This window comes from Elaeis guineensis, chromosome 8 (assembly GCF_000442705.2).
Source record: "Elaeis guineensis isolate ETL-2024a chromosome 8, EG11, whole genome shotgun sequence".
NCBI lineage: Eukaryota > Viridiplantae > Streptophyta > Magnoliopsida > Arecales > Arecaceae > Elaeis > Elaeis guineensis.
The window spans coordinates 8184466-8199846 of record NC_026000.2 but is presented as its reverse complement, the minus strand read 5'-3'; the positions used below and the strand labels follow the sequence as shown (position 1 = coordinate 8199846).

Genomic DNA, 15381 nt, shown 5'->3' with positions numbered 1-15381 from the left:
AACCTTTATCTAGATTACCCGATAAACACCAAGGCTTGTGGTGTCTATGATTAGTGGCAGCGATCAGAAGGGGATATCCGGGCATTTTACTTGACTTTTGCCGCCCATGGATGGCAAATGCTTCATGATTTGATGGGAACATTTGTGAAAGTGGTTTGAGAGAGAGAAAGAGTGGGGTGTCCTTTGAAACTTGTACCACGTGGTGCTCATAAATTTCATATTGAGATCCCTTTCACCAGCCTTTCCCAAATCCTGTAGTTCGGCATAGTGAGACATCAACGGCATTGTCCTTTGGAAGTGACCTTTGAACTTCCCCAAATGGCAAATGCTGAATGATAGTAATTATTATTAAAATAAGATTTTTTTTTTTTTTCCGGATAAGGACATGCTTGGATAAGGATACGCTTGATTGGGAGAGTTGGATTTGAAATGGAAATCTGATTAGAAGAAGTTTTATTTCTATTTTAATTTTAAAAAAATAAAATTATTTTAATCCTTCAAATCTGATTTTATTTTTTTTTATTTTTTTTCTATTCATATTTACTTCGATTTTGATCACCAAACAAATCAAATGCATCAGAAGATACCACCATGCTGATTCACATTTCAATCAATTTCTATTTCAAGTTCGATTCCCAAAAACGATTGTGAGCCAAAGGCACCCTAAAAACCAATGCAAGATATTGCAACTGCATAATATTCACTTCAATGGGATTCCTGGACATTTCCCAGGGATGGATTGACACCGATGAAGTTCAAGCTACACTCATATCACTTCAAGAAACTCGCTTAATGTAGGACCCACATGACACAAATCTGGGGGATCTGCTCATCTCGTTTAAGGAAATAAAGTGCTCTCCTTCTGACTACTAACTGTGGGGCAAAACTTAGGGATCCTCTGGGTTAAAAGGGTCAGCAATGTGGAAATGAATTTTAAGGACAAAAGGTGGTCTTCCAATAGGGATGGAAAGCACTTCCATAAGAACTTTTTCATTAACTGCATAGAATAGAGTACTGGAAGCACCTACTGATGCTGCCTATAGAGCTCGATCCAGCGCTGCATGTATAATATTCGGCAAATCCACCTTCAAGATGCAATCTGCATTCACAAATCAACCAAAAAGGGAATAGGATTTATTGCTGTGACAACATTGCAATCAAGAATAGATATAGGCAAACCTAAATCTAGCCTTCGCCAAGGAAACTCTTTTGAGACCTATATAATTTGCAATAGAGGCGTTTGTATTTTACAATGCCTGGTTCTGGGTTCACTTTGTTACTGTTGCAAACCCAAAAAATGCATTTTGACCCAATCAGCCTTTTGAAGTTGGCTCTTGGGGATCCATGGAGCATGCTTATGTATATGCATACATGCACATGCACATGCACATACAAAAAGGATCATGTTAAGTTTTGACTGGTGGTAAAACATAAAAGAATTGGCAGCACAAGTGAGATAAGATGCTCTTTGACAGAAAGAAAACACACTTTATTGACCTTAACTCTAAATTATCGGTAAGCCAGAATGAACTTTATATGCTTGTATTAGAAAGAGCATACCATGTCATTTTTACGTACAAGGGAATTATTTACTAATAATGAACTAAAAAACATGAAATTAATAATATATGCTTCTAAAAACAGTCTTGACCATGTTTCACTTTAAGCTAAGTTATTCCAAAAAATAACCCATAGAGAATTGATTGAAGGCATTAAGTTGTTCAATCTGGACTAGTTTTCTCTTCTCAGTTGCAAGAGATTTTGTATATATCAGTCTTGCAAAAGCTATGCATTAGAAAGTAGAAGCACTAAGGATAGATAATCATACCATTGAAGCATAATCCCAGCCCGGTAATTCCCAAGATGAGAGAAAAAAGGGCCCATGAAAAGCTTCACTAGTGACGCTGCATTTCCCGGAAGATATTTGCCACGTTTGGAGATAGTTTTGGAAGGATTTTGAATAACTGCAAAACAGAGAAAAACTGCCAGGTAAATAATATTATATTTAAGACTGGTACTGATCATGATATTGCAGATAGCACTAGAATATAAGAAAGCAACTCCCTAGAACAAGATCAAGGAATTTGAAGGTATCATGTCTTTGACTAAAGAGACTCATTGGATCATGAAGCAATCTTAAATCTTAACGCAAGGGAATCCTGTTAAGAAAGTAGAAATGTCCAGCTATATTTCATTGAGGGTAAAATTATTGGTACACAGGAGCTTTCGGCACTTTCATTTAATATGACGGCAATTAGTTCTTCAAAAACTTGATGAAATGAAGTACTCACAAACAATACATTATTGTACAATTTCGTGCAAGAGAGATGAGATAGCAAGAGAAATCCTTTAAATGACTTTTTTTCTGGATGACTGCAAATATGTTTTTGTTAGGTGCTGGGGGGAAGGAAGGGAGGCAACCAGTGAATATCATTCCTTTCTTTCTTCTTTTCTCTTCTGTTATTGTTGGAGCAATTGGGAATTGAACAGGTTTGGCAAAAAAATCACTAAAAATATAGGGTGACACTCTAGCAACTCAAACCACCTACATAAAGCATATAACTCCTAAAGAATCCTCCTTCTGCTACCACACGTGCCATTTTCATACTTCCAGCAACATCTTGAACCAACAAACTTTTGTGATTTCTGTGTGCAATCAAGGTCAAACTCTGATTCTGAATATTTGCATTCTTATAACATGAAAAAAGAAAAGAAAAAATCCACCAATATGTTCATTACTTCATCAGTTCTGGTGCTCAATCATATTATGGAACATTTCTAAGGCACTCTCAAGTGACTAACTGCGTCCCCACTCTCACACCTAAATCCACTCTTCACACTGCTGCAAGCTACAAATTATGAGTTATCTATATTATTTGATGATTATGGTATAACTTTTCTTGGTTGCAATAAGGATTTGCGACAAAAAACTTCATTCTGATGCTTCTTTCACTTCTAATGGAGGTATGGTTCAAGTTGTGGTACACATGGAAAAGCCAGAAAAAGAATGTCAGAGTTGCAAATCACAAATGTATGCAGACATACTTTTGAGTTATAAGAATCTTCCGGTAAAGCCAGCCTCATAATTCATGTAACAATTGATGAATAAGTTGAGGTTTAATATTTGGTTTGGTTGAAATAAAACTGGAGAGAGCAGGTCAATATTTAGGGCCAATATATGAATTCCTTTGATTAAGCTAAGATTAGGCAATAGTAAGTCTCATAATCAACATGGAGGAGAGGTTTCTCCAGCATGTGTTAATAATTCTGGGAAAAGTTTCTCTAGAGATTCAATTCTTCCAACTTTTCAGATGCATGTGTTAATAATCAGGGCTCTGAAATTAGTATTAGATAAGCATAAAGCATTTAAAAAGCTTCCTTGTTGAGAAGTGGCATGCAAAAGTTTGATCACCATATAACTTAAAAGAAAAGAAGGTTAAGTCTTAAAGGATTTGAAGAGACATAATTCTTATGGCTAAATGCTTGACAGCTGGTGGAAAAAGAACATAAGGTTGAGGCCTTCTGAAAAAAAGTCTATTAACAAAGTTGCTATTAGGGAAAAGATGAAAATAATGGTAGAGGATGTCTAATGTCTATGCATTTTGAAAGGATATTGCTGAAATTGATGGTTGTGTTGGGGTACAACATGAATATAAGGTGAGAGTAAGACCAGAGTCTGATTCTTGAAAGAATAGTGATAGAGAATTTGTAATATGAGACAAGGGCACATTCTATGGCTTGCCCTAATCTGTATACAGTAAGCTTGGATGCTTAATAAAAGAGTGATCCACTGACCATTGGGCAAAAGATGATGATGGGTTGACAAATTATTAAGATGAATGCAGATTATAAGAAAATTCAGGTGAAAATCCAATTGAATCATGCAGGGAATAGAATGATGGATGATAAGGAACTCTATGGATCAAATAAGTATACAAAGCCCATTTGTTCCCTTCAGATGCTCAAGATTTAGAAGGATTGCTTTGTTGGGACAAGTCTTGACAAGGGAATCAGCTTGGACAACAGGTGCTTGGTTACAAAAAATTTTCTATATTCCATTCTTCGTTACATGTACACCTAAACATCCAATGTCAGTGCCTTAGGCAAGTCCATATCTTCAAGTTGAGAAGGTGGAAGGTTGGATGTTATCCAGGTTTTACCATATGGAGAATCACCCTAATGTGATATGGTAAAGAATTTGGACCAAAATTGCATGTTGCTGCATTGCATCACTTCAGCATCTTGCAAAATGAGGGGAAATGATTGCAGTTTGACTTCTATCAGCATAATCTTTATCTCCTTTTGATGGATTTTATTGTCTTACGTTGCACCAAGTTATCGATAGGACAAATGTTTTTGTTATGTGATAATCGCCTTTCCGGTATGATATATTTCATTTCTATTAGAGAAAAGTGTGAAATATCTAGATACCAAGACCTACCCAAAGCTTCACACATGCATCAATGACAACCGGAAAGGAGCAGATAAAGATGGTTATTGCAGCCTGGTCAACTTCAAGCCCATAATGCTCAAGAATTATCTCAACCAAAGCCTGCCAGCCAGACTCAGAATGATACCTGCACTTTAATCAAATGATTTTTTGGTCAGTAACCAAATGGGAGAATCTCAAATACATGACATATTAACTACAAGATTCTTATCATCAATTAGCATGGTTTGCACCAAGAAATTTGCATAAATAGTTCATACCTCTATAGCCAAATGTGTAAATAGGCTGTAATATTTGAATACGATAACCAACTTAATCGACACTGGAGTAAAAAATCCCCAGGTAGACGATCAATTTGCATAAATGGAAGAGAATTTCTATAATAATAAACTTATTTAATAGCAAACAAAAAAAAAATCAGCTAACAAATAATTTCTGATGTATCTCATATATGTGATGAAATTCCATTTTTTTGAAGGATAGCAGACTCATCATCAGAGAAGAGCAATGATTCTTTGGTGCACAAGTCTGATCATTTCTAAGAGTACAAAAGAATAAATAACAAAACAAGTGCATCAACAATGATCCAAATTCCAAATATCTTACCCCAAAAATATATCTGTCACCAGAATAATAAGAAACGCCTTCCCAGTGTCTGAGATATTATTTAATAACTTATATCCAGTAAACTTCAGCAAAGCAACCTGAAAATATCAAAAGATGTCAACGCAAGATATGCAATAAGATAATTACTTGTAAACTCTTGCATTGCAGCATAATATAAGGCATACAAAGTTGCAGTCAAGAAGAACATCAACTATAGTGAGATAAAACACTGGAAGCTGGAGAAATTATTTTTTACAATTTATAGTCAATTTAAGTACCCAGTTATAAGAGCACTGGAACCTAGAGAAATTATCTTTTACCATTTATACTTAATCCGCACACCCAGTTAGAGCATGGAAGTAGAGCAAGGCATCCAACATACTGGTGCCTAATGACCAATAGCCAAACCAAGGTAGGGTTAGCTTGCTATGACCTCAACTCCATAGATATTGGCCAAGACATATGGTTGACAATCAGGCTGTCAAGCACAATTCAGATCAAAACTTTTAGACCCAGCCACCATCTTTACTTAAATACCGATTTCATCTGTTTAAAACTGTTCAAAAAGGTAGCAAGCATCCTATTGTGACCAGCATCCAGCTAGGCATAATACTTGTCATTCCAATAATTTTGCACATATAACTGAATTCTATACCTATCAGGTTCTCAACTTGCACCATGTATTTTGATTGTCTCCTACAATTTGAGTTCATGAAGTTTAAGTAATTCAGATATCCATTATAAAATCCTATTATGCATCCATTTTTATTTAAGGAGTTATAATCAAAATTAAATTGTGTTCTGGTGTCTTAATATATTAATACATGAGGAGTTATTAGAGTTGATGAGCATGGTTACCGGTTATCTTAATTTACAATGAATTCCACCATTCCTCCTTTCTGTTCTACTCTATATTCCCTATGTCTATACATATGCGAGACTCAGCCATGCTGTTCAGTATCAGATCCAGAAAAACTAATGAGCATGAACCAACAAAATAGAAAGCACAAATCCTGGGTTGATATGATGCGCATGTGCACACACAGAGAGAGGGGGGAGAACTGACAAAAAAGGAGTGAAGTTTGACAAGATGATTGCATTATAGAAAGATGTGGTTCCCAAAATCAACCCCATATAAAGTGGGAATTGCAAATTCCTTTCATTGTTATTGAAGACATAGAAGAGGGGCACTTAATAGAATGGACAATAAGGATCCCATAGACAATGAAGAATTTACAGTCCATAGTTCCATGATAATCATTAAGCATCTGAATATGAGGAATTCAAAGAACACAATAGAGGTTGTATTTGTAATTATCTTATTCCATCAACAAGATATCCTATGTGAAAGATATGAAGCTTGCATCTTGGTGATCTTCACAGGGTGCTTTAATTGGTGCAATATACAGTCATTTAGTGATAGCATGCAAAACACAAATACATTTAAAAAGGTATATCAAGGTTTGCCACCTTTCTTCACTATGGTAGCATCATACAATCAACAGCATCATTAGACAGAGAAAATATATGGTGATAATACCATCAAGCCTTTCGACCGTGCAAGGAACACATCATCTGTAAATTTAGGTCTAAGATCCTCATTTGTTTATTACTCTATTTTTTTCACATATGAAATTAGAAAATGGTGCAGGACAATTTGCATATTTCCGATACCTGATTATAGTTTCTTCTGCAAAAGGATTCATTAAATACTTGTTTGTTGTAATAGATAGATTAACAAAACCAACTTAGACTAACACATCAATTCCATGTTTCAAATGGTACCCTATCCAAAGCTATTCCTCCTTTATTTCATCATTGCCAAACCAGGAATATATTTACTCATTTCTTCAACCATATTAGAAGAAATATTTCATCTAATATCTGAACCATATCGGAAAATATTCTTCCATCAATTATAGTGATTTAGTAATTACACAAAATGTTAAATAAAGATTTAATAAAAGTATGCGATCTTAAAGTAGATTGAGTCAAATTATACGTAGATTAAGTCAAATTATGAAGCACAGGGATAAACCCATCACTGGTTTTGCATCCACATGTATACAATTGAAACCCTGAAACCAATAAGAAAACATTTGTTAAGCAATATCTTCCTATACCATTAGCAAGGTTTTACATCCCAGCGGGATGGGAGGGCATCCTAAAAAGGACCGGGATGGGTTCGGGACTCCAAAACCCATCCATGTGGAGAGATAAGAAGAAAAAGGGAAAAAGAAAAGGAAGAAAAGATGAAGAAAAGAAACAATGAAAGGAAAGAAGAAAAATGAAAAAAAAGAAAGGAAGGAAGAAGAAAAGAAAGAAACAAGAAAGCAAAGAAAGTAAGGTAGAAGAAAAGAAGGAAAGAAAGAAAAGAAAGAAGAAAAGAAATAAAGAAATAAAAGAAATAACAAAAGAAAAGAAAAAGGAGAGAGAGATGGAAGATATCTATCAGGATGAATAACCAAGACTACTATCAGAATGGCATGGGACAGCAGGGTATCTCGTTGCATGGAGAAACTGGAACACCTTTGTCCCATAGGATTTGAAACCTTGACCATGAGATTGCATTCAATATTTAAGGCAAGAAGAAGAAAGATCATTTAAGGACAATAAGGATTTAAATACAATGAATGCAATTTATTGTAGTAAAAGAAACAAATTCTCTAAATAAAAAATAAGTTAGTAAGATATTAGATACAACACTCACTTTGCTCTTATTAAAGTAGATAAGAATAAATAATGCAATCCCATACACCATATCAGACCAGATATTAGCAAATGCTTTCCGGTTCTCCAATCTCCATTCATCTCTTAATTCTAACCTGATAAAGCAGCACGAAAGAAGAACCAAGATTATAATAGAATCAAAAAGTTTTAGTTTGTAATTACAACATTCAAAGTCTCAAAACATCTTCTAAGTCATTTTCAATATTTTAGAAGAATCGGTGATTAGGTTAATTATGGAAGCTACACAGACTAAACTGTTATAGTTCACAGCCTTTCTAATGGTTTTGACACAATGACACAGTGCACCAGGTTATGAACACATATGACATAATAAAGACATGAATAACTCAGAGCAGCTAAGGCTTGGAAATCTATAGCCAGGTCAGCACCTGCTCATAGTTTACACAGTCCTGACAAGTCCTATTATGTGTAGGCAAAGGCGAACAACAACAAAGTTGGGTCAATGTCAACCTGGCATGCACAAACTTACACACATAGTAACATATAGTCTAATACCTTCTCAAGTTTCCCTTTAACTCAAGGTCATACAATGAGTTTGCCTTGAATAGAAGAATCATAAGGTGTATAATTCTTCCTATAGATTATTTTTGAGAAAAAGTTAAGCAAGCTCAGTGGAGTTTCCACTACATATAGATCATATAACTTATGGTTCATATGATGAAAAATGGAAATTCTCTCTTTTGCCAATGAGTGGGTTTATTTGCTTCTTTAATGTTGTCATTCACATTAAATGTTCATACTTCCTTCATATGACCAAGAAACTCCAGATCTTTCACTTTGTAACACTATAATTCCAACTTATGCAGTTAAAAATAAGTGCAAAAAGGTCCATAGAAACAACAGGAATGACCTTTCGATGAAAAGTCATTCGACTTATATGTAATTCTTTTTAACAACAATACAAGGACATAAAATAAGCGATCAAATATGCACTCATGCATACGCATGCACACACAGATATATGTTAAAATTATGGTAGACAATCAGCCAAAAAAGATCCATCTTACGCCTTGTGCCGCAACTCCAACCAGACTTCTTCATCAGAAAGTGGAGGAGATTTACCAATCTCTACTTCTAAGTGGAATCTTGCTTTCTCTACTTTTAGAGTCTTTATCATCTCAAGTTTTTGATGTCTTCGTACATCAAGCAACTCAGCAGCAAGTGGTACAGTCTTCACATATCTATTGTACATAAAAGATCAGCATATAAAAGCTTATGATAAGAGCAATGGTCACATCTACACCATCGCAATGCACCAAATGCAATCAAACAATTGCAGCATTAAAAGAAGAAGTAGTTCATTGATCACACTATCCTCATAAGTTGCCATCCTTATAGAAATTCAAGCACTCTTTGAAAGGAGAAACAGATACCAATGGCAATCAATTAGTAGTGAAATGCAATTTATGTTCTCTCATCAATAACACATGGACAAGAATTTCTCCTCCTTTTGTTTTACCTAAAACAGAGAAAAATTTTTCTTTTTTTTTTTTTTTTTTGGTGAAACAGATAACATTGATCTGAGTAATGAAGCACAAAAAGATCAAGGAGCAGCTGGCTTTACATCTAAATTGCTATGACATAACAATTGTCCCACTGCTGGAGAGATACTTACAAACATGTGATGGAAAATAGCCATAACAGAGAGATGTGAAAAGAAGTGACCGGCATTATGGATGCAGCACACATGGGCAGATATCAGAGTGGATTAGAAGGCAAGAACAGAGAGACATGCATAAAGCCTTCTGAAATATCCTAGCCATCAGCCTGCAAGATATATCACTACCAATAATCTAAGGGATTTAACTTCCCTCATTTAGTCTCTTTTTTTTTTTCCTTTTTAGCAAGCCATTCTAACTAGAATTAGATATACTTGGAATGCTCCTTCAAAACCTCATTTATTGGGGAGCACTTCCATTGACTGAGAAAACAGAGCCTCATCTGTTTCTAATATTTAGAAATTTCGTTAAGGAATGTAAGCAGAAGATCAATGGGCAGAAGTGAAGATGTAGGTTCGTGATAAGATCGCTTAGTAATTGATATGAGGTAAAGATATTTGGATATGGCTGATGCTAAACTTGTATAGTAGGTTCATTACAAGATCATTAAATATTTTTGAAATATTTCTCTGTTTATTGGCCTTTAGTTTGCCTTTCAGAATTTCAGAATTTTGCTTCTTTTTTCCTTAACAAATAAGTAACAATAATGCGTCATCTCTTATTGTCAAAATACAGAAACTTATCATTTTTACCTTATTTTGACTATTTAAATTGGACCTTGTTGACATCTCAATGCTTTTATTCATGCACAATATATCAGCCCTGTGCTCTATTTTCCTAATAGAAAACTTGTAAAATCATTTGAGTCTTGTATGATTGATGGATAACCATGCAAATGGCTATCAGATCATTTCCTCAAAAGGAATTCTAGGGAATCAATGCTCATGAATAAACACAACCAGGAATCTCTGCATTGAGGATTTTAAAGGGGAACCTCAAGAGATATATAAAAAGCAGAAACTCTCAGGGTGATATGGTTTTGTTTGATGTCCTTCAAGCATCATGTAAGGTCCAGATTTGCTATTGCCATTTCAATATGTTGGAAAGCACCATACAAGCATTGCACCTGAGAATGTCATCATTATGTGTGCTTTCTAACATTGCTTCAGGAATGGTAACATTGACGCTGTCAAAGCTGTAAACAATCTTGACCTTTTAAGTGTTTAGGAGATAAAATACTAAATAAGATCAGGAAAATCAATGATATCATAAAATTTAGATTTTGTATTTAATGTTTTTCATAATAAATTCACTGTTTCTTAATGATATACAAGGTTGTGAAGATTCAAAAAGAGCGTGGAGTTATGGTATAGTAGGTATATTTAAATCACAAGAACAAATACAGGATTACCTGTCCAAAAATGGCATGAGAACATACTCATGCACCAGAAAGTCTAACGTCCATGGAATGATGATCAACAAAGCGATAAATTTTGCCTGAAAATAGTTTCAATCAGTGAGCAACTGCCAACAATTGAATAAGCATATGAGTAATCTCTTCACAGTGCAAGAAAAATAGACAGAAGAATTAGTCCAAGAGCAACACAAATGGCAATTTTATAAAAAAAAAAAAAAAAAAAAAAGAGTCTGGGAAGTTAGCAATTGTTGTCATCTGACCACAAATCCACGATAAGCATACAGATATTGATAGAAAAGAAATCGTGTTATAAATAAAGCATTAAGTGCCCAATCAGGCATAGTCTGTGCTCAAGTTGTGGTCTGTTTCTTATTTTTGCCAGTATTCTATAGGCTTTAATCAACAAAGAAGCAGCATTGAGGGGCCTTTTTTGCCTTTCTTATTGTGGTTTGCATTAGCTTAGGAGTTCCATGTTAAACTTTAGATTTTTTTTGTTCTGGGAGTAGTTTAGAAGTTTTGTTTTGAATAGGATTAGTGCATACAAGTATTGCATTAGGCATAGCAAGGTCAGGAATGTCTAAAATCATCAAAAATAAGTTCCAAAAAAGTCTTGATATATTGTAATTTTTGGTTCGATATAAATCTGAATGTTACAATTTTTGAATTTTTTGGTTGTATTTGTTGCACAAAGAACTTACCTAAGCTACAAGGTTGAGAAAAGGTTTGAAGTCTGTAAAGAGGATGGTCACTTCTTCATGTGATATGCAGAAATTTAATCAGATTGCTGGTTCTTTTCTCTTTACGTATGGTGTCATATAATTAGCACGAGGCTTGCAACCCTAGATGTGAGGCCAAGATCACAGTGAGCTGAAGCCACCAGATACCATCTTCTTTGTCTTGTTCGTTGTTGGATTTTTTTTCCAGTTTGTTTCGGTTTTCTTACTTTTCTTCCTTCCTAAACTCAAAAATTAGTTTGCTGCAATTTACTCTAGGAGACCTACAATTCCTTTTTCTTTGAATAACAGTCATCAGGTCTCTATCTAAATCCTAGATTAAGACCCTAGACATCCATGAATTGGATTCCTTGGAAAAATTATCTCTCTTAATTGACTTCTTTCAATGTTCAGATCCAAACTGGAAATTCTAGCAAACAAAAGGTTCAGTTATAAGCATCTAAAAGATGCTTACGTTATGCTACCCCACATCACTTTCCGTCGTAGGTTTCTCTCTTCTGCACATATTGATATTTTCATTCATGTTACAACACTCTAGGCACAGTTGCATGCAATTCTCATGGACAACTGTTCACAATAATGGTGCTGAGGCAACATTGAAACATCTCCAGTTAAGCTATAGCTAGACCTAATAGATGTCTAGGAACCTATCGCTGTAGGCAGGCTTCAAGGTCAGCTACCAATGTGGCAGGCCTTATATAAACCAGCAAACCATAGTTGTTTTCTTGAATTGTTGAATTTATCCACCCTTTTGCACTTTCAAGGACCTTTTGGCAACCTTGCTCACACTGAAGTCTGGTCAGCTTCTCGGATATCTAGAGTTTTGAGTGAGCATGCCTAGATATCTAATAGCCCAGACATGTCATTAATGCATGTATGTGGCCCTTTCATATACTGGCTTGCACATATATGGTAAAACCCAAGCTTGGGCAGACATGTTGATCAACCTTTACATTGAAGAGGGCAAAACATGCATAGTGAATCTGAAAGTGCCAGCATCAGCTTTTCACATCTGGCTCATAGTCATGAATGCAGTGCCAAAGACCAGGCATCTGCAAACACCAAACTTGACCAACAAAGCAGATGCACTTCTCTATAATAGTCTGAATAACCTAAAATTGATGCAAGTTTGTTTTGCAATTGCAAGCTATAATTCTCCATTTCAAGTTCCCAACAAAAAAAATAAAAATAAAAAGAAATATTCTTCCCATATGTTCAAGTTAGAAAGTAATTTGCTGTTTGAATTTCAGCCCATAAGAATACAAATGACTGCAATGATTACAGGCATTTAGAATGCTGGATCATATGCAACAAATCTGCCAAACCAGTTGAGCGGGTGAGGCTACCAATATGTGCTTGAGTTAACCAAAAGGCTAATTAGCCTCATACATACATTATGTGTCCAATGCCACCAAAAAACCAATATACCCTTTCAAGGTAAAACAAAGTTCATTAATTCACATTTTAGCATGATAAACTAACATCCCCCTATTTAAAGATGAATCCTTTGTAACAACCATGCTAATATGTAGAATGGCAGATCAAGCATAACAAATCAAGCAAAGTCTATGAAGTGGATAGAGGTCTTATTCTTTGTGGATATATGAACCTGTAAAAGGTTTTATATATAATTATTTAGTTAGAGTTGTGAGTCTAAAGCCACATTGATATATAGAAATTCACAACAATTCAAAAGGCAATATACAATGTCTCAAAGTTCTTGTGATTGCACAATCAAAAATCCCTCTGATTCCACCTAATTAATCTTTAGCATGTCTCCTCTCAACTTCATAAAGGGGGGCAAGTTAGTATAGCAAAGATGTGCAGGGTATCATACAAAAATGGTAGCTGGGCATCAAAATAGAGGATAACTGTTAAATCTAAGCAAACTGTTAATAAACTCAAGCAGGTGGAGTAGTACGGATGGTTTATCTATGTACCGAGCTTGTTGAAGCATATTGGAAAACCCTGTCCTCAAACAACAAGTCGTCATCACTTTCACCGACTGAATCTTTGATGGCCTTAACAATACCATTCTCCCGCATCGTCTCATTTGGATCATCAGATACCTCATTCAATGTTTCTGCTCCTGCATTCCATTCTTGATCCCTAGATGAAGTATTTACATTGGATGACCCATTTCCCCCAAGCCAATCTTCCCATGCCCGACTTTCTGCATTTGTTGCATCCTCTTGTGCTTCACGGAGCTCAGATATTGCCTCGGCTCTCCTTTTCCAAGCTTCAAACTTCTCATCCTCTGACATCTCTTCTTCCCCATCATCTCTATCAGTGCCATAAGCATCACCAAGCACATCCTCCGCACTCCAACCAAACCAGCTGCCATCAGCATCATCGGAAAAGAACTCCTCCCACCAGGTTCTCTTCCTCGTGTGTTTATGTTTCGCACAGGGAACCAAACAGAAAGCACGCTTTCTCTCAGGAGCAATGGCAAACATGTTAGAGGCAAAAGATCTCCTCCACCAACGCCTGCCCTTTTTGAAACATATAACACTCCCGTGGTACAAAACCATTGAAGTGCTCATTAAGATCATCTACGAAACGCCGCATTTTTCAGTCTTTCCAGAGTCTTAGAGTACTCGCATGCCAGAACTCGGCACCAGTCCTAATCTCCAATGCAAACCTCCAAAGTGCGCAGTTGCCTGCAATCCAAAACCCATGGGAAAAGCGAATTGCTACCTCAACAACAACAACAACAAAAGAAAGAAAGAAAATCCGAACGCTAATCCCATCAAGAAGCCATCAAAGAGGAAGCGGAGATCCTGGCCCACTAGGGGAGATTAATGTGGGGATTCTGGAACTCCATCGAACCCTGGAAACAAGGAAAGGGAGAGGGAGATAGATAAAGACGACGAGAATGTGAGTTTAGGGTTCTCTTACCTCATCTGAGATTCTTTTCTTCTCTGATATCTCGATCTCTCTCGGTCTCGATGAGTTCCAGGCGTAACAAAGAGACGTGGGAGAGCGGGAGGGGAGGGTGGATAACGTAACGGCTCTAAAAGCCATAGAGCTGCACGCCAAATTACTCGAGCGCCCCCCTGGGGTTCTTGTGGTGGAACTGGCTTCATCGTGTAGGTAGGTTGGTCTTTGTCTTTCTACTTCAACGACTACCGTAGCGGTCGAGGACAGCGGATTCACGAAGGTTGTGGATAAAACCGGATAAGAATAAAATGATTTACGTATGCTGCCCCTTTATTTTTTCTGGATCGCTGGGTTGTCAGGGTTGAAATTCGGCGTTATAGCCAAGACTCTAAATTCCACGGCGTCCCAATTTCTTCATCAAATTAAATGTCCTGTCCATAGCAGTCGCGGTCACTTATCCCGCTAGATCTCCCTCTCCTTTTTATTCCTTTTTTTTTTTTTTCTCTTTCTTTTTTTTTTTCATTTTCTCCTCCTTTCTCTTCACTATTTTCTTTTCTCCATTTTTCCTTCTTTTTATTCTTTTCTCTTTCTTTCCTCTGTGTTTCAGTTCCCATCCATGTGAATGGGGATACAATACTCTGAAAGAACCGTTGGATATGTTGTTGTTTTTTTTTTTCCTTAAAAGAATCATGTTGTTCTTTTTATATAGATTTTTTTAATAATTTATTTTTAAAAATTTTTTATGCATATAAGTGAAGAAAAATTTATGCAATTCATGATTATAACGATTTATCTGATTATATTATCATCATTATTATTTTTTACACAAAATTCTGGCACCAGTTGTATTGAAAGGCGAAGTAAAATTTTTGAAACAATCTATTCTATTATAATACTTTATTTATACCGTAGTGAACATTAGTTTAGATTCATGATAATTTTTTTGAAATATCTATGATTATGCCTTTGAAATAATTTTTGTTCTTGTAAATAATTAACAAATTATGAAAGCCTTCCAAGAAAATAAAAGAGTGTAGTTGTAAA

General features: G+C 35.7%; 1 protein-coding gene across 4 annotated transcripts; it reads right to left on the bottom strand.

Moving 5' to 3' along the window:
* Nucleotides 1–595: 595 nt before the first annotated feature.
* On the bottom strand, nucleotides 596–14730 carry LOC105050429 (protein DAY-LENGTH-DEPENDENT DELAYED-GREENING 1, chloroplastic). 4 transcript variants are annotated; one of them, XM_029266198.2, is made up of 9 exons: nucleotides 14356–14723; nucleotides 13398–14287; nucleotides 10718–10803; nucleotides 8815–8988; nucleotides 7767–7881; nucleotides 5057–5154; nucleotides 4442–4577; nucleotides 1829–1964; nucleotides 596–1099 (listed from the first exon to the last, which is right to left on the bottom strand). In XM_029266198.2, the coding sequence occupies exons 2-8, from the start codon at nucleotides 14007–14009 to the stop codon at nucleotides 1896–1898; spliced, it is 1290 nt and encodes a 429-aa protein (XP_029122031.1). In that variant the 5' UTR covers nucleotides 14010–14287; nucleotides 14356–14723; the 3' UTR covers nucleotides 596–1099; nucleotides 1829–1895. The 4 variants fall into 4 exon arrangements, with proteins under 4 accessions (XP_029122031.1, XP_010928739.1, XP_073117705.1 ...); XM_010930437.4 differs by having other exon boundaries at nucleotides 13398–14117; nucleotides 14356–14722; XM_073261604.1 differs by lacking the exon at nucleotides 8815–8988 and having other exon boundaries at nucleotides 13398–14117; nucleotides 14356–14728.
* Nucleotides 14731–15381: the final 651 nt, after the last annotated feature.